This window comes from Antechinus flavipes, chromosome 5, assembly GCF_016432865.1.
Source record: "Antechinus flavipes isolate AdamAnt ecotype Samford, QLD, Australia chromosome 5, AdamAnt_v2, whole genome shotgun sequence".
NCBI classification, from domain to species: Eukaryota; Metazoa; Chordata; class Mammalia; order Dasyuromorphia; family Dasyuridae; genus Antechinus; species Antechinus flavipes.
The window spans coordinates 37,090,397-37,114,908 of record NC_067402.1 but is presented as its reverse complement, the minus strand read 5'-3'; the positions used below and the strand labels follow the sequence as shown (position 1 = coordinate 37,114,908).

The 24,512-nt window shown below is 40.1% G+C and overlaps 1 protein-coding gene across 2 annotated transcripts in view; it reads right to left on the bottom strand.

Moving 5' to 3' along the window:
* Positions 1–24,512, bottom strand: part of ATP2C1 (ATPase secretory pathway Ca2+ transporting 1) — a 145,572-nt gene that overhangs the window by 101,471 nt on the left and 19,589 nt on the right. The window contains exons 1-2 of one of the 2 annotated variants that reach the window (XM_051962718.1): positions 8,823–8,979; positions 8,204–8,375 (exon numbers count right to left, since the gene is read on the bottom strand). The exons of the other annotated variant lie outside the window; for it this stretch is intronic. Coding sequence (XP_051818678.1) covers positions 8,204–8,209 — 6 coding nt within the window. The 5' untranslated portion in view covers positions 8,210–8,375; positions 8,823–8,979. Of the gene's footprint in view, positions 1–8,203; positions 8,376–8,822; positions 8,980–24,512 lie in introns of those variants that run through there. 2 annotated transcript variants of the gene reach the window in all.

The window sequence follows — 24,512 nt, the reverse complement described above, 5'->3', positions numbered from 1 at the left end:
GGCAGGGACCTTGGAAGTGATACAGTCCAACCTACTTCATTTAATAATTACTTTTACAACATATCAAATCATAATCTTGCCTAATTGAATATCTCCAGTAATTGAGAATGCACTACCTAATGAAGAAGCATATTCTATTTTTGGAGAGCTTTATTAGGAAGCTAATTTTTAGTGGGTTAAAACCCACCCCTCCTCCTGACCTCTAACCATGGGTGGACATAATTCTAGCCTCTGAAAATTAACTTGACAGACTAGAACACTAAGTCAAATTTAATAAGATAAAATACAAGAGGGATGATGTAAGGTTTTATAATTAGATTTTTAAAATCTGATATAAGGTAGAGGAAGTAGGTTAACTAGTATTTTACCTGGAAAAGATTTAGTAGACTTGTATCCATTAAAGATGAATCCAGGTATAATACAGCAGCCAATCCAAATCACTATTGTTCAGAGAAATGCAAATTAAGACAACTCTAAGATACCACTACATACCTGTCAGATTGGCCAAGACGGCAGGAAAAGATAATGAAGAATGTTGGAGAGAATGTGGGAAAAGTGGGACACTAATACACTGTTGGTGGAGTTGTGAACGGATCCAACTATCGTGGAGAGCAATTTGGAACTATGATCAAAAAGTTATCAAACTATGCATACCTTTTGATCCAGCGTATTTCTACTGGGCTTATAGTCCAAAAAGATCTTAAAGGACGGAAAGGGACTCACCTGTGCACAACTGTTTGTGGCAGCTCTTTTTGTAGACGCAAGGAATTGGAAATAGAGTGGATGCCCATCAACTAGAGAATGGCTGAGTAAGTTAGGGTGAATGAATGTTTATGGAATATTATTGTTCTGTAAGAAATGAGCAAAGAGGCCTGGAGACACAGGAACTGAAGCTGAGTGTCATGAGCAGAACCAGGAGATCATACATGGCAACAAGATTATATGATGATCAATTCTGATGGATGTGGCTCTCTTCAACAATGAGATGATTCAAACCAATTCCAATTGTTCAGTGATGAAGAGCCATCTACACCCAGAGAGAGGACTATGGGAACTGAATGTGGACCACAACATAGCATTTTCACACTTTGTGTTGATGTTTATTTGCATTTTGTTTTCCGTCTCAGGTTTTTTTTTTCTTTCTAGATCCAATTTTTCTTGTGAAGCAAGTTAACTGTATAAGTATATATATACATATATTGGATTTAACATATATTTTTAACATATTTAACACGTATGGGACTACCTGCCATCTAGGGGAGGGGATGGAGGAAAGAAGGGGAAAATTTGGGACAATAAGTTTTGACCCTTGGGTCAATGTCGAGAAATTATCCATGCATGTGTTTTGTAAATAAAAAGCTTTAATAAAAAAAAAAAAAACACCAATACGGGAGCCAAAAAAGTTCATCCACTGTTGGGCAGCACTATCAGAGACAGTGTCCACTAGGAATAGAAAGTGATAGTTCTGCTCTGCTTTAGTGACATCACATCCAGAGCATTCCATTCAGCTCTGATCACAGTATTTCAGGAACAACATAAGTTAAAGCAGAGATTTTTTTATTTCTTTGTGTCATAAACTCTTTTGCTAATCTGGTATAGGCTCCTCAGAATAATGTCAGATGTATAAACATATAGGATTACAAAGGAAATAAATTATTTAAAATTCAGTTACCAAAATATTTTCCTAAATTAGTTCATAGACCCCAGAGGCAAGTCAAAGAAGGACAGTTAGAATGCTCACATAGAGGGCACACTATAAGAGGGTCAAATGAAGGTGCTGATGAGAGAAAAAAAAAGGGGAGTAGGGGCATTATATCTTCCTTCAATTATACGAATGGCAGTCGCACAGAAGAGGTGATAAACATTTCCTGCTAGGCCTTGGAGGGCAAAACTAGGAGAAATGGATGGGAAGTCAGAGAGAAGCATATTCAGTCTTAATGCTGGGGAAGACTTGGCAATTAGCGTTTTCTGAAATAGGAATTAAGAGCCTCAAGAAATTGTCATTCAGTTGTTTCAGTCATATCTCACTCTGTGATTCCATTTGGGGTTTTCTGGCAAAAATACTAAGGTGGTTTGCCAATTCCTTCTCCAACTCATTTTATAAATGAGGAAACTTAGGCAGACAGGGTAAAGTAACTTGCCCAGAGTCACACAGCTAATGCATGTCTGAAGCCAGATTTGAACTCACAAAGATGAGCCTTCCTGACTCCAAGAAGACATATGGCATCATCACTATCTTACAATTGAGAAAAAATTGAGCTTGGTTGTGTTAACTGTTTTGATCAGCTAGTAAACGGCATGTTGTTCTCATCCACAGAAATCACCAGTTTCTCTAAGAGCCTCTCTCTCCCCATCCCCCACCCCTCTTTTCCTCTCTCTGTCTCTGTTTCTCTCTCCCTTTCTCATAAAGATCATTCAGGTTAACAGAAGACAAGTTGTAAAAAGCAATACTCTTCCTCCATTCTCAACCTCAATAGAGCAATTGCCTAGCTGCCCCAAAGCCCATGATAGCTGATCATAAAAATATGACTTCAGGAACTGCTGGGAAGTTAGCTGACTTTCATCTCAGACATGAAATCTGAATGGGATGGGGGACAGGGATAAAGGGATCATGTACTAGATTTATGGGAAGAGTATGCGGCTTTAAATCATACTTAAACCCAAATTACCTTGCCTCTCATTTGAAGAGGGGAAACTGCCTCCATAACAGGTGTAAACCCTTTGAAGACCTTTATCCTCCATTGAGGAAGGAACACTACCACAGGAGCTAGCAGCCTTTTGCTAACAAGCCAGCCAACTCATGAAAAGGGGTGGGGTGGACCATGCATACAGTTTACCCACATTTACTCTACTGGAATAAGGAGGGGGAGGAGTAGGCCGAGTTGGGCAAGTCAGGTCAGTTTTCTAAGGAAAACTGAATTAAAACAGCAATTCTTCATCTGCAAAATTCCAGGCTGGCAGAAGTAAAATCTATGCACTATCCAATTACTTGTTCCAGCAAATCCAAAAAGAAGCCAAAAGAAAGCCAAAAGAAAATTTCACATTTCAAAATGTGAAATACTGGTACCCTTAGAAATACACACACACACACACACACACACCCCCTATGCAAAAATGACCTCAGATCACTTGTTCTGAAGGAAAAAAGTTGCTTCATAAACTGTAGATTCCCTTTCTAAATGCAAACATGTGCCCCTATCAAAAAGATTGAACACTAGCTAAGTGAAAAAAGTCATCTTAAGTATGAGTGCTGTTTACAAATCTATCATAACAGAACATTTGCTTCCAATAGGATGCCTTCACTAAAAAACAAAAACCAAAAAACATATCAGAATCCATGAATAAGTGATAATGTGTTGACTATGACCAATATATTTGATTTCCAAGACAAACCGTCTTGGGAGCAGGGTGATTCATGAATTGACCTATTATCAAAGGGCAGTGCCTATGCTTAGGTTAACCAACAATTTTTCTTTATAAATATAAAAAACCTCAAATCATTTGTTAATTTTTTCTTCTCTATTGCAAAAATCATAGTTTGGGAGTGATTATACAATATGCCCCATTTAAAAGTAATGCTCTTCTCCCTTCCTATTAGACTTGGATTTCTGAAACCTACACAGTTTTTGTAATGTTCACAATTCAAACTTTTTTCTAGCATGTCACAAACTCCAATGAAATAAAGGAGATACCTTAAATATAGTGATAGTAAGTAATTATCTTAGGTCCAAAGAAAACAATTTATATCAGCCACTAACTCTTTGCAAGGAATATTAAAGTCTAACATAGTTCAGGAAAGAGATATATATATATATAAGACCAATGCTAGCTACATAAATTCAAAAGTGAATGCAACACTGTCAACTGCTATACTGTCTTTATTTTTTCCCAGAAATTCTTTCCTGTTAAAATGACAGCATTAATCTCAGATCTCACCCAACGGGTTTTTCTCAATTTCCTTTTAAGTAAGGACTGTGCAAGTGAAATCTTAAGATAAACCTAACTTACAACCAATGCTTTTAAGAACTAAATACTAAAAGAAAAAAAGTGAACAGGAAGAACGAAAGGGAGGGGAGAAAGAAAGGGAGCTTGCTCATATTTTTGTGACACTTTCCAGGCAGCTTTACTAGATTGGACACTAAAATTATTCCTATAGTCATCACTGTCACCAAGTTCTGTGCTCTTCCTTTCTCCATCCCCTAAATAATGTAATGTATACTTTTAACTAGATCATTCATATACTTTTAAAGCAGATTAGGTTTGTGGCTAATTAAGTTCTCGAATAAAAATCAGCTTAGGCCCCAAGAGGAGTTCCCTAGGAGACACTTTTGTTCCATATCATTTCAGTTAGTACAGAGTTGAATCTTGTTGACATTAAGTGAATGATAAAAACAAAGTGAGCTAAACCAAGTGTTCTGAGCAACATTAGGCAGGAGGTAGCAAGGAGAGAGCCTCTGGTAGGCTCTGCTCCCTCCCCCTTTCTCAACTGTTCATTGACAGAATGAATAAAGAATAGTAATATTCTATTGACAAGAGTGAAAACAAAATAATTACTTCTATGCCTCAGGTTATAAAACATTTCTATAACCTGGCTTTTTTTTTCTCCCAAATAAAGGGATGTACTTAAAGTGGTTTATCATCAATAGCTCCTTACATTCCCTCCAACAAAGGAATTTTAAAAAATTGACTCTTCAATTTTAATGCCCATTCCTACATAGTTACCAGATTTTTAGCCGAAAGCTACAGCAAACCTACCTTAAAACACAGCATTTAAATGAAATATGTTGCCATTGTCTAGTGCTGCTTTTCTTTCTTTAAAACTCAAGACATATGGGAAACTCCTTTCTAGATCTATTACCCTTACCTATTATCGCAGGCAAATTATATAAAGTGTCCTTTTCTTCTGAAGAAAAAATTCATTCCCACAAAACAAAATACTTTTTAAGACATAGTAGCTATGAACAAGTTTTCAACTATTGTACACCTTTAAACCATAAGAAATGTTTAAGCTGCTACAATGTAATGTTTGAAGCTTCCAAGGCAAAAAAGAACTTGTCTATCCATTCCAAAACCTTACAAAATGGTGAATAGCTGCATCATTGGGTAATGGTTCAGAGTATCCGATCAGCAACAATACAAAGACACTTTCTAGGGCTAGTCCCAACTATCCCAGAAATGGAGAAATAAAACCTTGACATGCTTTTAGGAGCTGGCAAGGCACAGCTCAAACCTATCTGAGTCTCAGCTGCTTCACAGCTCACAATATCCATGGAAAAGGCCCTGGAGAGGCAGCAGTGCCAGGGAAGCCAAACACCTGGATGCTTGTCCTTCCTTCTTCCCCCCAAAAGGAAGCTTAAGGGTCAGCTCATTCCTCTGGTTCCTTCCCTGGCACCTTGAGGAGAGAATGGCCACAGCTATTTCCCCCAAGAGCCAACAGTAAAGACAGTGACTAGAGGTGAGAAAGAGCAGGGCCTGGGAGATGAGTGCGTGAGGATAGGCAACAGAATTTTGTAAATGTCCTGAGAACAGCAGCAAAAACAAGAAAGGCAAACAACATTTAATTTTACATCAAAGACCTAAATGAAAGCTAATTCAACTCTCTCAGTGAGAAGTCCCAGATCTGAGCCTGGGTTTCTAGGTCCTCACTCATTGGCCATGGCTTCTAGGGAACACTGGAAAGACTCCTCTCTGAGTTCAAATCCAGCCTTAGCCGCTTCCCAGTTGGGTGTTCCTGGACCACTAACTTCCCGATGTTTGCCTCAGTTTCCTCATGTGTCAAATGAGCCAGGGAAGGAAAGGGATGGCAAGAAAACCCCAAAGATGGTAATGAAGAGTTAGACAACTGGGAAACTCCCCAACCCCGCCTTGGCCACCCAGCTTGGAACAGCTCAGAGTGCATCTGGGAGCTTCTGCTTTTTTTATCAGGCCCAAGAGGAATGGCAAACAACTCTCTGAAGGGAAAGGCTGTGCAAAAAAAAAAAAAAAAAAAAAAAAAAAAAAAAGCTTTACACGCTTACATGCCATAATTTATTGGTATAAACCAGACTGATCTGCCCTGCAAGCCAGGACATTACCCTCTCCCCTCTCCTACATCACACAACCCACAACTCACTTGGAGTTAATTAAGAGTTTGTTCTACTTATTGCCTTCCAGGAAATAAGGGAACAAAAAGCTAATGTTTACAATCTGCCTTCTTTCTGCTATTGTACAAGAGGAGTAACATTAGGAAAGCAAAGGTCCTAAGAAAGCAAATACAGCTGTTCAATGTACCACTTCAGATATTTCATGTCTTGATTATTTCTGCAAGAAAGTGAAATTGCCCATCATGCTCAATAAAGAAAAAGACAGAAAGACCTCACCTCATTAAAAAGTGACTTTTCCACATTAGGAGACAACCTCACTTCCCTCATCAAATGCTGATGCCATAGACAATTAAAGCAATATTTACACCTCTAAGTTACATCTTTATCACTCTGTAGTGTGCATCTTCCAACACTTATTAAAGGTCCAGTACAATCTGAGTGGATCCCTAACAAATACATACAATTATACCAGGCACATTCAAAGGTCAGATTACATTTCCTACATAACCTTGGGGTCTCAGATAGCATAACAGATTCCAACATTTATAACATCCGATACTTAAAGCTATTTTATGCCTCCTTCAATTTAGAACAGACTTTCCCCAAAGTCATAGACCCAAATTTAAAATCAAGTTTCCTCATGTCAAAAACAGTTTCAAAACCAAGTGTATGTACTTCAGTCCACATCCCTAAGCATGTCTTACAAAATGCCAGAGAATGGAAATAAAAAGGAATGCAGCTACAATCTGAGTCCATTTAGATGTTGATTCAGGCATCGAACAAAGAATAAAGCCACATGAAGCAAAACAAGTACACGTTCACAAGATCCTAGGGCCAACATAAAATATACAGATTGCTAATGTGTACAAATTAGCAATCTCATTCTATTTCAAAACTGGAGTGTTAAAAAACAGGCTTCTGAGCTAACCTAACTCATTACTTCATTACTAGAAAAGCTGAAGAAACCTTTCAGGACTTTTACCAAATCCTGCCCATAACCATTAAAGTCACAAGTAAAGAAAGCATGCCAGAAGATGCTTCGAGGTGGCTAGAAAATAAAACAAAATAAAAATTCCTCTTACAAAACGAAGAGTTCACAAAACGTGGATCTACGCCGTTATTTCTGAAAGAACAGTTTTACTCGGGAGCCTGTTTTCTGTTGAGCCATTTCCCCCGGCGCCAGCCCCAGTCACGAAGAAGCCCGAATAACCGGGAACACGAGCATGGTCGTGCGGCTCGGTTCAGAACAGGTGTCTGCTTTTCCCTGGCCCTGAGCCGGCCCTTCTCCACTCTGCCAGGGGCACAGAATCGGAATGGGGAGCGCAGGCACAGGATCCCAGGAGGGTTTCGGGGAGACGGGCCGCCCGGATGTCGGGCCCGGCCGGACCCAGCAGCTCTTTCACAAGCGCTTCCAGGGGCGGAGAAGCAGGATGGACCCATCCCAGGAGTTCCGCAAAGCGGAGAAGCTGTAACCAGTGCAGGGAGGCCGGGGCCCGGGATAGCGCGGGGAGGAACCCGGGGCGTCAGGGGCACCCGGAGCCCCGAAACTGCTGCGGGAGCGGCCCCCCGGAGCGCGGCCCGATCCCGCCGAATCCCGAAGCTGGGGTCCCGGGATGGGCCGCGGATCCGGCAGACAAACGTGGGGAGGGGGAAGGTCAGCGATTAGGGCAGAGGCATCAAAGACCCTTGAAGTACCTAGATGGGGGATCCCCTAGATCTCTCCCCGAGACAGAAGCGGGGGGGACAGTCGGGAAAACCGGGTTGCACCGGTGGAAAGGGGCGGCCAGAACAGAAACTCCCCAAGAAGGCGCTCGGGTACGGCCAGACCCCTGAGAAGGCAGAATCCCTGCTCTCGAGCCCCCCACTTTTCCCCCTATCAGTCCAAGCCCATCTCCCCCCAAACTTTTCCGCACCCGGCTGCCCGAGGGCGCACCGGGTTCCCAAGCCCGCAAGCGGGAGAGGAAGGGGGTGCTTCTTGGACCATAACCCCAAGTCGCCTCAGGGACCAGGGGCGCGTCCCTGGGGCTTCCCGGTACCCTAATGAGAAAGGGCAACGAGAAAGGAGCCCACGGAGCCCCGCGCGGGCCACACCCTCCACGCGACCAGCCCACGGCCTTTACCTTCATTTTCCATCGAAACTGCCCCGAGGTTGCTGCTGGCCACAAAGTCTCGGGGGTCGGCGGCCGGCGGCAGGGGACTGGGGGCGGGCCCGGGAGGAGGACGGAGGGGGCAGGGCAGAGGGCTCACCCCGCGTCCCAAGGCTGCTCCCACCACCCCCTGCAGCGGCAGCATCTGCAAAAGAAACCGGGAGACAAGCGGCGCTGGCGTCGGGGCGGAGGCGACACTCGCGCCCACCCACTCCAAACACGCACACGCGCGCGCCGGCTCCTGTCTCCCGCCCCCGCCGCGCCCCCCCGGGGGCTGCCGCTCCGAGGGGAGGGGCTACCGCTCCGAGGGGAGGGGCTGCCGCTCCGAGGGGAGGGTCGTCCGCCCCGCCCTCTCCGGGATGGAGAGGTTCCCTGGCGGATGAGAGGGCGGAGCACCGCGCCCACGAGACTCCTCCCGAACACGCGGGGGACTATCGCGCCGGCCGACTCCCCCATCCTCTCACCCCCTCCCTTCCCCCTTTCCCAGCGCGCGCCTGGGGGCCCGCGTGCTCCTTCCTCGCTCCCGGCCCCCCTCCCGCCTGCGCGCGCACCCTGGACCCCCCCCCAGAGGAGGCAGCCCCCGTACACTCACCCGCGGAGAGAGACTCGAAGAAGGCGGCAGGCGGGGCGGCCGGGTGGGAGGAGGGGGGGAAAGAAGAGGAACGCCCCGGGCTTCGAGAAGCGGAGCCGGCGTGACCGCGCGTGCGCGCGCTCCCGCGCGAGGGGAGGAAGGCGGAGGAGGAGGGGCTCCGCTCACGCTCGCCGCGCGCCCGCGACTAGAACCCGCCCCTGAGCTAAGGCTCCGCCCCTTGCCCCAAGCCCCGCCTCTCCGGCATCTTCAGCGTCTCTCTGGACCTCTGACTCGCTCGAGCCGAGACAAGCTTCCCACTTCCGCCACCGGGACAGGGAGGGGCGGGCCTAATGACGGAAGTGACGTATAAAGGGGGCTGAGGGTCCCGAGCCCGACCTTTTGGCACTCCCCCTTTCTTTCCCTTCTCTTCCTCCTCCTGCTGATCCCGGCCCATGGCCCCTGCGAAGTCCTACGTAGTCCCGGGCTCGGTCTGCTCCGGCTGCCCTATACCTCCGCGGGCCTCGGCGAGCACCCCCCGCCGCCGCTTCCTCTGTCTGGCCACGTGCGCCCTCCCCCGGCCGCTCTTCTGGCTAGGCCCGGCGGGCCCCTGTAGTCTTCGTGACCTTGGAGGGCTTCCCACCCCAACGCCCCGAGGTCCGTTCGCGCCCACGTCCGCCATGGGAGGGAGGGGAGGGGGAATATATACATCCCTCCTAATCCTGGACTGGGGGGATCCTCCCCCCCTCACTGGGTCTCCGGAAAAGCCCCCTCTATCCCTGCGCGGCTCCCGAGGCATCCTCCGTCACGCTTTCTAGAAGACTCCCATTAGCGTGAGTGGACGAGGGCAGCCGTGGCGTTCCACACCTAACTACGGACGGGTCCTGGAATCCGCCTCGCTTTCCCGGGCCAAGAGAGGTCATTCCTCAAGGACAGGAGGGGAACGGAAGCGACTGCTTTAAAGTGTTGTGAATACCTTGGCCTCCCGCGGGAGGGGGGGGCTGTGGACTAGTTCTAAGAAAGGTTTGTAACCCCACGGGCACCACGAGCAGCGCCTGCTTGTCTTTGTGGACAGAGGCAGGCCTTGCTTCCACAGGTATGCCCCCACCTTCTCGAGGGACGTATAGGGGACAGTACATACTAGATTACTCGGGGCAGTCATTGCAGAAAATTAGCCAGCTCTGCCATATTTAAAATGCGGTTTGATAGAAATCCATTTACAGGACATTTCCACTAATATACTACATAAAAGCAAAGTTTCAACTTTAGCATTTGAAAAAACAAATCCTTTGATAACTGGACTTAAGATACGTAAGGTAAAAAGTAAAGGCCCCAAGACAAAAAAACTTATTTAAGTTGGTTAGACCTCAGAGTGGTAATGAAACGGTGTGATCTGATTTGGATCGATCATAAGTACCATTCTCTCCACTGCTTTGGGGCCACTGAGCACCTTAGGTCAGTTAGCTTCACCCAAAGGAGAGACGGCAGATCCTCTGACAAATTCATGAAGTGATTCAGGAAGGGTCTAGTAGGAACGGCGCAGCCCAGACTAATTTTTAGTAATGTGTTAGTTAATACTATCATATTTTTAAACACTTATTTTAAAAGAATCTTTAATGCTGATTCTTTAGTGAAATATATATAAGCACAAACTAGGACTAAAGTGTTTCACCTTCCCACATCTTTTACTATAAAACTGGTCAAGCTGACTCAAGTTAGATTGATTTCTGTCAAAGAAGAGTGAAACGTATGCATAATACAATTCACCTCCATCAATCTAATCTTATAAGAATTCCTTGCATCTTCAATTAACTTTGAAACATTGACCCTGCAGGATGAAGGATTTCACATGCAAGTAGTTTCTTATAGGATTTTTAGCATACGAGGGAGACATTTAGGGGAGAAATTGAGAAATGTCAATTCTGCTCTTTTAGTTAAATTAAAGTAACTGGTATTTCATTATCCTATAAGGTAAAAGAATATGTTTTTAAAATTAACCTGGGGAAGTAGTGCTGTTAAGCATTTTGAATAAAAAGAGGATTTTTTGGAATTGTTTATATGCCAGCTAGAAATTAATCTTACCAGCAGGTGACCAAAAAGAAATTTGTCCCTAGAAGCAGCTATACCCAAAGAAAGAACACTGGAAAATAAATGTAAACTGCTTGCATTTTTGTCCTTCTTCCTGGGTTATTTTTACCTTCTGAATCCGATTCTTCCTATGCAACATGAGAACTATTAGGTTCTGCACAGATATATTGTATCTAGGATATACTGTGACATATTTAACATGTATAGGACTGCTTGCCATCTGGGGGAGGAGGTGGAGGAAGGGAGGGGAAAAGTCGGAACAGAAGTGAATGCAAGGGATAATTGTAAAAAATTACCCAGGCATGGGTTCTGTCAATAAAAAGTTATTAAAAAAAAAAAAAAAAGAAATTTGTCCCTATTTAGTATAATTTTGTTCAAAACAAAAATCAAGCACACAATAATTTTTTTTTAATCACAACAGCATAACCAAAATATTTTCTCAAAAAAAAAAAAAAAAAAGATCATTTTTTGGACCACAGTTTTAAAAATATGTGTTCTTGCCAGAAAAAATTCATAAAGCTTTTTTAGCAGCTGGCAGAATTGCTAGACACCTCCATGGCCATGGGTAAACTTTTAGAAGTATTCAAAGAATGAAAATGTGAACAAACCATAGAAATCTGAACAAAAATGAAGTGCTTAAAAATATACCTATAGGCCAAACTAATGTTTATATGCAAATTAAACTGTATTTAATGAGTTAAGTAAGCCTCAATAACAGAACCAAGCAGTCAGATTGAAGTTTCTTTTAGTTCTCTAAAATCAGAGGGCCTTCAGAATTTTCAGTACTAATTTGCATATATCAAGGGTAAATGTACAGGATAGATATCAGGCTGACAAGATTATGTGGTGATCAATTGTGATGGACCTCAACAATGAGGTGATTTCAAGGCAATTCCAATCGACTTATGACAAAAAGAGCCGTCCACATCCAGAGAGAGAACATGGAAACTGAATGTGGATCAAAGCATAGTACTTTCATACCTTATTTTGTTGTTTCTTGTTTTTTTCTCATTTTTTTTCTTTCAGCACAACAAATATGAAAATATGTTTAGAAGAATTGCATAGGTTCAATCAATATTGGATTGCTTGCTCCTGTGGGAGGGAATGGGGGCAGGGAGGGAGAAAAATCTGGAATATAAAGTTTTTCAAGGGTGAATGTTGAAAAATTATCTTAGCATGTATTTGGTAAAATAAAAAGCTATTTAAAAAAAAAGAAAGAAAGAAATATCAAGTTAAAAATCAGTGTTCCTCACATTGTTACTTTTTTTCCTTTTTGACAAACCCAAATTTTTAGAAAGGATATTTTTCCCTAGATCCTCAACATCTGGACCAATGTTAATATACCATATAACACTTTTCCTGCTATATTTACTTTTCTCTAAGGTGCTGAAGAAAAGATGTTCAGAGATTATTAAGAAGAATAAAGATCCATTAATACTTTTCTCAACTTAAAAATAATTACAGATGTTTAGAGTGAAGATATATCCCCAAATGTTTCTAATATATAAGAATTTTCTTTTTCCTTTTATAAGAAATTCCTATTTCAAGTAGTTGGTTTTTCAAGATACCCCAAATGGTCACAGAAAATCAAATTTCTATTCTTTACTTTGGCTTATTTTGTGACCCTGACCAATCCAACTACATTATTTTTATTTTCCCCTTTTCACACTGGGAAGGCGAAAGATAGGATAAAGATAAAAGGCAATCTGAGCAAAAGACTATGGAGAAACCAGGCCTTGGACTTGGCCTTTGGCCGGGTTTTTTTTTTTGTTTTTTTGTTGAGGCAATTGGGGTTAAGTGACTTGGCCTTAGTTAGGCCTTTCTTAATCAAGTCGGCATCCTTGGGAACCATTCTAGTTCCCAGTGGAACTAGTCTAAAATACCTTCATTTTTTTTTTTTTTTAACTCCCCACCAATTATTCACTTTTTCTCTTGGTTGTAACACTACATGTGTAGTTCCTACACATTTCAAGAAGAAAATTTTCAATAATGTTTATAATAATCACTACTATTTGTATATCACTTTAAAATATGCAAAACCACACAACTCTGGCTGGTAAGTCTACAGACAGAATGGTGCTCTATTTTACAGAAAAAGAAAACAGAATCAGAAATTAAGCAAATTAAACTTTTTGAGAGCAAGCGTTGTTTCTTTTTGTTTTGTCTTAAAATCCTAAGGCCTTGATACAATAAGCAAGTAACTGAACAGCCTGTGTTCATACAGTCAAGATAATGTTAGAGGAAGAATTTGAACTTTTAAGCCTTCCAAGTAAAAATCTGACAGTCTACTATGCCATGCCATAAATCCAGAAATATAAAAGGGTAACATTATTAGCAATTCATAGAAAACTTCCCAGTTTTTTTTTTTTGTTTCTATTTTTAACCAGAACTATGTTAGTGTACAGAGCTCCCCAAGTTTAAATCTAACCTCAAAACAATTACTAGGGGTGTGACCCTGGACAAATCATTTAGTTTTGTTTGTTTACCTCAGCTTTGAGAAAAGGAAATGGCTAGTACCTGTGCCAAGAAATGTGGCAAATGTGGGTCATAACTCAAACAGCTTAACTACATCAAAAAGAGAACTCTTGGTGAAGAATTTCTTCTATGGATGTAGGTCAGCACTTGCCCTACAATTTGCAGTCTCATAGAGTTGTCTGGGGCATTGAGGAGTGACTTTATAATGTGTATCTATCACAAGAGGACCTTGACACCAAATATGGAGGCCACACTTAGAAATACTCTCTTCATTAGGGGTACACAATTTCTAATTAAGTTTCTGTGTATCAGATCTATCTTGGTTCAATCCAAAGTCTTCACTCCCTTCTTGAGTCCCAGAAGAAAATATTTTATCTATCAGTACACATCCTGAATGTATTTCATTGTTCAGCTCTTTGGAACAAGTTCTTCCACCCATTCTTCAGTCCCAAGTTCATTGAGTCAATCAGGAAGCCCTTGATTGAATATTAAGCTATAGACAGACAGACAGACAGATAGATAGATAGATACACACACCTGTGTGATCACTGAATTAAACTTTCCATCATAATTTCTAAGGAGCAAAGAAAATATTTATGTTAAAAATCAGAATATTTCAACTACACACAAAAGGCAATCCAAAAGTTTACTAAATAAAATCTTCCTTTTATAAGAATGGACTGAGTCAACATAACTCAAGCAACTAGTTCATGCCAAAAGAACTAGATTTTGAGTGTGGCCCATTTCAGAAGGAGAACAAAGAGGTTAAAAAAAAAAAAAAAACCACCTCATATTCAAGACAATTTTATACAGAGGAATTTTAAGCTTACTTTATGGACTTGACTGCCATGTAATTAACATCGGAAAAAATGATGCTTTGAATACTTTCCTCCTTAGTTTCATGCCTTTCTTTGGGAGCCAAAGAAAGGTATAGAATGATCAAAGAAAGATATAATTCCTAGAAAAGTCACCAAGTAAATGCAACTATCAAAAGCTAAAAATAAGCAATAAAAATAGTTCAAATTTCAACTTTTCTTTATCTTATAGGATTTGCTAATTTGCTTGTTATAATTAGTTGAAATTGATTTTGGCTAGAATAAACTGTGCTCTACCTCCTGCATACTTAGGACTTAGATCTCCACTGAACTTTTTACAAGTCTCAGATTAATAGCAGAATTCCAAGCTATTTACACACACACACACACACACACACAACCTTCCCCCCCCCTTTTTTTTTTTACTACAAGCTACAAAGAACCAAAATTAGATATGTCCCAAGACTCAGTAGGCATTAAAGAGGCAGCAACAGAAACTTGCTATAAATGGAAATCACAAAATGGAAACCAATAATAGGTGGATAGTCTGCATGTTATAGCCACAATCGTATGATTTTTCAGGAAGGCCAGTCTGGCACAATTGTTGCTCCTCTATTAAGGATGAGAGGAGATATAGAAAAGAATACCCAGGATGGATTGGGAATAATAGGAAAATGGAAGTGTTTGCCCTAGAAAAAAGGCTTCCTAATATTGGAACACTGGAAAGTAAATGAGGACTTGCCTTCAAATATTTGAGGCACTGTCACATGAAAGAATAGCAGGCTAGTTTTGCTTGGCTGCAGAAGACAGAACTGGTAACACTGAACAAAAAAAAATTATGGAGAGGCAGATTTGGGCTCAACTGAGTCAGGAAAAAAATTTGGAACAATTAGACCTTTCCAAAAGTGGGATTGGTTGCCTTGAAAAGTAACAGGATCCCTGACACTATCAATATCAAGTGGAAACATCACCACTTATTGTCTAAATATTTGAGTGTACTAGGAGCTATTCCATTTCTCTTTACATTGTTGCTTTTTATTAACTAGGAGGACTTTTAGAAAGATCATGTTTCCTTAACTCCCAAAGATAAAAGATACTGTTTTCAAGAATAAGAGTTCTATAGCACCACATTTTGAAAATTACAGATAGGAAATGGAAATAAATTTCCACTTTTTGCAAAGTTTGCTTGTTTCATGTCCTTCCAGATCCTCTGCAGAATCTCCTCTTTCCCCCCACAATGCTTCCTGTTCTACTTAAATGTGAAGAAAAGCACAAAAACTTCCTTATAGTAATGAACTGATATGAAAGTAATACTCTAGAGTAGCTCAAGATTTCTTCAGGATCAGAAAAGTTCAACCCAGGACATACATATACAACAGCAGACCTCACTCCTACTGAAACAACCCATGCACAATAGAGACTTAGGGAAAGATCAAATGAAAGGCCTCATGATGTGGCAGAAAAGGTGCTTAGAATCCAAGAGTTAGCAGATTTCAGAATGTATTGAGATTATGTAATTTATCATAACAAGTGAGGGTCAGCTGTGGAGTTAAGATTAGAAGCATTTCATAACTTAAAGCAACTTTAATTTTGAAGTGTATTTATAAGATATTCCTGGTTAGCAGACCATGTCAGAAAATACAATAATTATTTTACATTTCCCCATTTGCCACATTTAAATCAGGAGAAGCAGAATTAGTTCAAAAATGGTTTTTACAAGCTAAGAAAATTTCTAAACTGAAGGAGAAATCTGGGATCAGGACTGGTCCAACCCAGGACAGAATTCAAAAAGATGGTGGAAAAAATACCAGTTTCTAGATGTTATTTTTGGACTTCTAGAAGCAAAAGTTAGTATTATAATCAGTATCTCAAACTAAATATGAAAGTATAAACAAGAAGAAAGGAAAAGAAGCAGTTTTTCGTATTCTGAATGATGGCATTATGTGACGAAATTGTCAATAAGAACTATTCAAATTAAGTTGTAGAACTAATGTAAGCTTATATATAATTAGGTTACTAGATATGTACATCCAGCTAGAGCCTTTTCTTTAAGCTTTAGAGAGCAGCCAAAGATATTCAGAATCTCAAAAAGTGAACAGGATTTCAGGTATGAGTTTGTATTTTATGACCTTTAAATAGGAATCTCCACTTTCACAACCCAGACAAAGGACCATCCAGCTTCCTTATGAAGATTCCCAAAAAAAGGAAAGCCCCCTTTTTTCTCTCAAAGTAGCCGATTCTATCTTTGGATAGCTTCAAAAGTTAGGGGTTTTTTTCCTCGTAAATCGAATCAAGAAGACTGCCTCGGTAAACTCTGAGTATTGTAGGTTACCAACCCAGTCTTTTTACTTGAAAATCTTTTGTACACTTTTGAGGAGGGACAGGATGAAAGGAGAGAGAATAAGTGGGGGAGGAATACAATTAGCAATAGTAATTGTAAAAAGAATTTCAAAGCAAGTTTCTTTGGTAGGCCTCATTTCTCAAACATAGAAGGAACTGAGTCAAACATAAAAAAATAAGAGCCATGCCCTTCCTAAAATGTGATAAAGGATCAAAAGATATGATCCGTGCCCAAAGGGCTATATAAATTCATGCATATCCTTTGACCTAACAATACTATTCCTAGGCATGAATACGAAAAGAGGTTAAAAAAAAAAAAAAGAAAAATAATCTATGTGTTCAAAAAACACTCACAGCAGCTCTTTTCTCAGGGCAAAAAAAAAAAAAAAAATGAGGGTATTTTCATCAATTGGGGAATGGCTCCATAAACTCTAGTATGTGTTTGTGTTGGAATATTATTATTCTATGGGAAATGATGAGCAGAACACTCTCAGGAAAAAAACGAACCTGGAAAGTCCTTCATGAATTCAAAGTGAAATGTACTTGTATACAAAGTAATAGCAATGTTCTGGGATGACCAGCTGTAAATGACTTTGCTATTCTCAGTAGTACAATCATCCATGACTATTTTGAAGGACATACGATGAAAACTCCTATCCATAACCAGAGAAGAAACTGATAGTGTCTGAATATAAATGAAAGCATATATATTCATTCTCCCTTCCCCTCCCTTCCTCCCTCTCCTTCTCTCTCTTTATTCCTTCCTTTCCCCTTCCCCTTCTTCCCCTCCTTTTTTCCCTCCCTCTCCTCTCCCCCTTCTCCCCTCCCCTTTCTATCCCTCCCTCTCCCCCTTCCTCCAATCTTTCTTGAGGATTTTTATTTTCATGGGAGGGGAGGGGAAGAATGTTTTCTTTCACAACTTCACTTTTATAGAAATTTTTGCATAACTTCACATATGGCTTCTTGATCATGAGTGTGGATAAGGAAGAGAACCTAGAACTCAAAATTTTAAAAAACAAATGTAATAAAAATTTATTTATTGAATGTAACTGGGAAAAATAAATCAAATAAAAAAAAGAAAATCTTTTGAGTACTAGAAACTAGATATGATTTTTTTCAACATCATTATTTTACTAAACATCCTCAATTTCTTGAAATGATAATCTAATTCAATTACTGTCCTCTGAAAACTCTCAAAATAATTAATATCCTTCCTAAAATGTGACATTCAGAAATGAACCTCTAAGGCAAAGTATAGCAAACTTTGACCTCCATCATTGTCTGTTCTGCCACTGCATAATGTGACATTAGGTTTGGGGGGATATTTTGGCTGTCATATATCATTGATTTATATATAACTTGCAATCTACATAAGCCTTGAGATCTTTTCCTCCTGGAATTGTCTATATTTTCATTTCTCCTGTACTGGTGGTTAAACAATTGAATGTAAATATATTTAACTCTATCAAATTTCAAATTGAACTATTAGGATCTTTCACCTGATGACTGTCTCCCCCTTTCCTCTCTGAAGCATTTTCCATGTTTCATATGACTTCCATCAATAATTTCCACCAAGTCATTAATGAAAACATGAAAATTATTTATAGTCAGGGACTGCTCTTTGGAGCTCTCTGTTAGAGAACTCCATCAAGTCATTTATGACCTATGATTTGGGTCTGAGTACCTCAGCCTGTTCAATTAGTGACACCCACATCTAGTACAACTGCTAAATACCTTCCAGTTCCTCAGTCTTTGATTCCAGCCTTGTTGAACAGGGGTCCTCTGATCTGCCATTCTAAGAAGCCTACCAGAAATGAATAAAATACTAGTCGGACCTGTTCTTGATTATGCTATCTTTGTTCTTGCAAGGCCATATACATACAAGTGTAGGAGGTTCTGAGGACATTTACTTAAGATGTTGAAGGCAATATTATTAGATGAACAGATACAGAGTAGCAAATGCATCATAAAATCGTGATGCTAAAGAACTGGAAGGGATCTCCAGAGTTATCTAGCTCAACCACAACCCCAGACATAAATCCTACCTATAGCATCCCCCATGAAATTATTTAGGATGCTTCAGTAAAAAGTGTTCAATATACTGAGATCTAGATCTTGATGTCTTTATTCAGTATATTTATATAATCAGAGACTAGAACACTACAATTTAATTTAAAATAAAAATGATTATTGAATAAACATATTAAGAGACTGGATAGTGTTTTGAGGAAACATGTTGACAAATATTTCTCAGTTGCTCCAGGCAAAGACCTTGCATGGCACTTTATACTTCTGTTGTGCATTTTTGTTATTCATGCTTCTGTGAGGGCATTGTCTTATTTCCTTTACTAGGCAATACATTGTTCTTTATGTAGATACTTAATAAAATGATGTTAAGTTAGACAAAAAAGGATTTCATTTTTAGAAAAAAAATGGCAAAGGGAAAAGACACTCATATGACGAACTTTTTAAAGATTCTTTTTATCCTTGAAAGACCTCATTTCTGAAGTACTTGAACATTTAAATGACTAGTTAAGGATAATATTCTCATTTGTCTAATTCCAGACTAGGAATCAATTTCTTGAAAACTTTTTGAAACATGAAATGATCGTACATATTAATAAACTTGTCAAAGATCTAGTCTATTTTAAGATATGCAACTCAACATGCATTTATACTTTCTGGTTTTTTAGAACATTTGAAAAGCTGTTAACATTTTAAAAAATTGAATCTATTCTTCCCCCAAAAAAAGCTATCAAAATATGTATACTTCATATCTTAGTTTCAGCCTTGATGATGATTTTGACAGTGATTTCTAGGAATCAGATGTGTATGTGCAATTAGATGTCCTGAAGGACAGTTACTTCATTTGTAAGAGAAATACTTATGAAAAAATTTTAATTTCTCTTTGGGAATCCTAGAATCAATATAGATTGGCCAACATTGTGCTACATGCATCACAAAATATGAACAAAGCAATCTCTGAATATTATAATGCAATATTTACATACTTTCTCATAGAACAAAATGTCCTATCCATCAAGTCAACTTACATATCTTGCTTATACACAGTACATTGCTTCAATATATTTTCTTTTCCACAAATATTAATAGCTCTTCTAAACTTGAAGGCAACACATTTTAAAAATTCTTATTTCTAAGTGTTGATTGCTATCCAGAATGACATATAAGACAAAGAAATGATTTTTGATGTTAGGGATTTGAAAAGTGGCTCCCAATATCCATATTAGTTACTTGGCAATCATTATGGGACCCCCTAACAAGATAAATAGGTTTTACTGCATGATGCACAGAGCCCTATATTTTGCTACTGTTACACAAATTCTCGGTGTCTTTCTTTAAACAAGACCCAAAATTATACAAAATTTTAAAAGTGTAAAGGGTAATTATTTTTTATCACTAAAATGATCATTTTATGTGTGATCATGGTAGTTAATACTGTCATAGGAAAGATCATTGATTTAGAGTTGGAAGGAATCTTACAGTCTAACTCAGCCTCCTTGCTGAAAGCATGAAGAATGTCAGTAAATCAGCAGAACACTGATTCTACATGCAGAGTTATTTCCCCTCTACCATCCTGCAGGAGTCTGACTTTGAATCGCCCAAGCCTTGGTTTCCTTGTCTGTAATGGAAGCTAATTCTGATGTTACCCACCATATGGGTTGTGGTAGGGAAAGCACTTTGCTAGCCCCAAAGTACTATAGAGGGGCAAGCCTCTCCCACCATATCTCCTCCCTCACCCGTGTCTCAATGATAGGGTGCCCTTCCTCCTCATCAAGGCTAAGCCATTACTTGGGCAAGTGATCCTTCCAAGGCTTGCCTGCTTTGTCATTCCCACTCTGATTTTTCTTCCTCTCTCCTGGCATGCTTAAGGCTCCCTGATCCTGAAAAAAAAAAAAAAATCATTCCCTGGCTGGACCCTTCCATGCCTGCTCATGATCATCCTTCATGTCTTCTGCCCTTTGCAATGACATCCACACTAGGTACCTCCACTCTCTCATCTCACTTTCTTATCTTCTCACAATCTGCGGCTTCCTCCAGAACACTTCTCAGGTGCCAAATCCAGTGGGGTTTTCTCAAGCCTCCTTCTCCTTGACATTTCTGCAGCTTTTGCCACTGTCAGTCATGTTCTCCTTCATGCTCGGGTCTCTGGGTTTGGGGACCTCTCTTTCTCCTGCTTCTCTTACCATCTGACAATTCCTTCTTGAGGAATCCAAATTTACATCTTCCTCATCCAAATTACACCTTTTAACTTTCTCCCTTCTCTTATCTTCTCCCTCTATGCTACTTCACCTGGCAATCTCTTTATCTCCCATGCATTCAATTGCAATCTCTAATCTGCCCTAGTCTCTTTGAAGAGCCCTCATTTCACATCTCCAGCTATCTTTCCCACATCTCTCCCCCCTCCCATGTCTAGTGGACAGCTTAAACTCAAAAAGAGGACTTTTTATCTATCCTCCTTTCCTCCCTTCCCTTTGACTGTAGAGAGCACCAGCCTCCTCCCGTCCCTCAGGCTCACAAGCTCTCTGGACTCCTCATTCTCTCTCACCTTTCATCTCCAAGCTCTATATCACCTCTTGCAAATGGCTCCTTCTCTTTTCCCTTTAGGTCAAGTCCTCTTCCCCTCATGTCTGAATTATGAATATGCTCACCTCAAGTCTTTCTGCACTCCAATCCTTCCTTCATTCAACCAGCAAAGGGATTTTCCTAAAATACAGGTTTCCTTGTCATTCTCCTAGTCAATAAATTCCAGTGGCTCCCTTTCACCTCCAGGATAAAATAAAAAACTCATTCAAATCCCTTTGTAACCTAGCTCCCACCTACCTTTCCAGTCTTCTACCTCACTCTCTGATATGCAATATTCTGTCTACTGACATAGCCCTTCGGGCTGTTCCATCACTCCATTTCTCAGCTCTGGACATTTTTCTCTGTCTGTTCTCTGCCTGGAATGCTATTCTTCCTCAGCTTTGTTTACTGACCTCCCTAGCTTTCTTTAAGTCCCAACTAAGATCTCACCTTTTATGTAAGCCCTATCCCCTCTAAAATCTAAGGCCTTCTCTTAGTTAATTTTTTCCTATTCATCCTCTTTAATTTGCTTTATAAACATTTGTTTGCATATTGCCTCTCCCATTATACTGTAAGCTCCTTGAGGATGGGGACCAGCTTCTTTGTATTCCCAGGACTAAACACAGTGCCTGGCACCTAGTAGCCATTTAATAAATCTGTCTTAGTAAACCCTAACATCACTGTTGTATATGAAGGGCAGCATTGTTTACTTACACTTCCCTCCTTCATATTTTTCTCTCTTTTTGTTAGATTTGTGATATAAATGTGCTTATTTATTTTCCTACCTCATTATAACCTGCAAACTGTTTGGGTTCAAATAGAACCACTCTGAAGGCTTGGTCAAAGCAGCAAGAGAAGCCTTGTTGGTCCAAAGCACAAGCCTTCATTGTTAACCATCCACTGTCCACATGGGTGGCAGGAAGGGAGATTCCATCTTGGAGACCTGACCCAATTGCAGTCTTTGTAACCACTGATGAAAGGAGGATTTCACATTGTTTGTTGTTCCATTGTTTGTCAAGACTTTCAGAAATATATGCATGATGAGGGAGGGCTTTCAGATGTTTAATCCTTACAGTGACACTTATTGATTTGCTCTTAGCCTGTCTTCAGAAGATGCTCAATAAGAAAAATCATGTTTGAGCTGGCCTGCAGGATTCCTATATCCCTTGGATTTACCCTCTCCCCCAATGAGAATTTACTTACCTAATTCCTTACCACCCCAATATAATAAACTGACTAAAAAAAAAAAGGAAGTAGCTCATTTTATGAGCAACAAATTTCTTCAAGGGGATCCTAATTTGTCTCCTAACCTCAAGGTCCTCCTTATTTCCCTTCTATCCTGCCTACTTTTGCCCAAGTAATTTTTCTCAAGCACATGTCTATGATATTCTCCTACTAAACTAACGCCTACTGACTTCCCATTGCCTCTAGGATAAACTAGAAATTGCTCTATTTAGCCTTTAAAGTTATACAAAAATTGCTTCCCATCTGTCGGGCATTACTCCCCTCTAACACTCTGCTATCCACTCAAACTAGGCTTCTTTCTCTTTTCCCCATGATACACCCCATCTCCCTCCATATTTTTGTCCTGACCATCTCAAGTCCCTGGAATGCACATTCTCCTTAGCTGCATCTCAGGTTCCCCTTTTCTTCATGAAATGAACAGGTAGCTTCTTTTGCATGAAGCATTTCCCAATCCCTCCCAACTGACAGTGCCCACCCTTCCCAAATTATTTTGTATTGTACTACTTAGTATTTATTTGCACTATTTTTCATTTATTGTGCATATACTTTATACAGTCATCTCATAAGTGTTAGAGTAATTTTAAACTATTAAAGTCTATTAAACCCTTTAGCCTAAAATTGTTCTAAATCTTTGAGGACATCCTATACACATCTTTGTCTATCCTGTTAGAATGTAAACTTTTAGAATAGGGATTGATTTGTACTTTATCCTCTGTGCCTGGCACGAAGTAGGTGGTTCATAATTATTTGTTGTTGATGTTTCTTTTTTTTTTTAAATCAGAAATTCTTTTCATTTACTTCATTTGCATTAAGACACTATATCATTTTTATGCCATATTAGGACATAGGGCTTTGTTTACTAAACTAAAAATGTTTCTCTGTTATAAATATTCTAGCCTCATTCGTTATATTTGCATATTAAAGTGGAACAAGGGAGGATATGAGAAAGGCTATTCTTCTAACAAAAGACTCTAAGTATCAGTAGAGTTGCTCATCCTTTTTATTTCCTTAAATATTGGGCATAATTTAATCTCGCAATTAAAACAATTTCTCAGTTGCCTTATCAGCCTGGTTAGTGAATGATTCAGAAAAGGAAAATCCCCAAAGAAGAATGCATTTCATATAATTCTCACAGCTGGTGTTAAAGATGGTCAATGAGAAGAGGTAACCATTTTAGTTGAACAAAATAAATCTTATTGCTTCAACACTAACTTCCACTTTTTGCATAACACACATATTATTGTGCAGCAGGTCTCCAAAAACTAGAAGAGTGAGGTCAGCTTTGATTTTGAAAATACATGGAGACAAAGTGCTCTCCAGGAAGCAGCAATGCTTAGTCTAAAAGGGTTTTAGATAATGCTAATAGCATAGAAAGCCCAACTGTAAAAGACTTTCAGCTCAGACATGTTTATAACCTAAAAGGAGGTGGGGTAAGTGGCAGCCTTTGGCTGTTTCCTGCCAGCAGTCAGAAATCATACAGTGGCCAGAGATCCCTGGGGAGTTAGTGCCTGGCACCGTGCCCTGACAGATAGTAAGTGCTTAATAAATGCCTGGAATGCCAGGGATCTCAAGAGCTGGGAGGGGCAGAGTGAGAAAAAAATATATCTTTTAACTAAATGAGAAACAAAAGAAGTCTCGGTCCTTTTCTCTTTTCTACTATATTAGTCTAGCTGTTACTTGCTGATGCCAAGGCAGAGCAAAAGTTACAAAGCAAGACAGCTGGCACAGTTGTGTTTCTCACCATGAAATCAGTCTTTGTGTTCTTATTCCTGATTAGGATAGCTAGAACAATACTTCACTGACCAGGTAGTATCAGGCACTTAGCCACACTGGTTGGAAGCAAGAATCGTTGGGGGGGGACGGGAGGACTGGGATTTTCCTGGTACACTATTAAAAACGCTCAGCAAGTCACTTGATGAATTTGGTACCTTTAAAATTTTTCATTTCCAATTTCAAAGGCTCCACGAGTTAGAAAAAACTGCAATGGAAAAAATGTATGTTGGCCAAATGTTCCTCAGTATATTCTTGGGTCTCTGGCAAAGTTTGTCATATTTTAAAACCATGTCTATCATTTAGAGCAAGTGGATTATAAACTCTGCACTCCTTTTAAGTGATACTTTCAGGTCATGGTCTATTTCAGTAGAAAAAAGTTTTGTGTAGGACA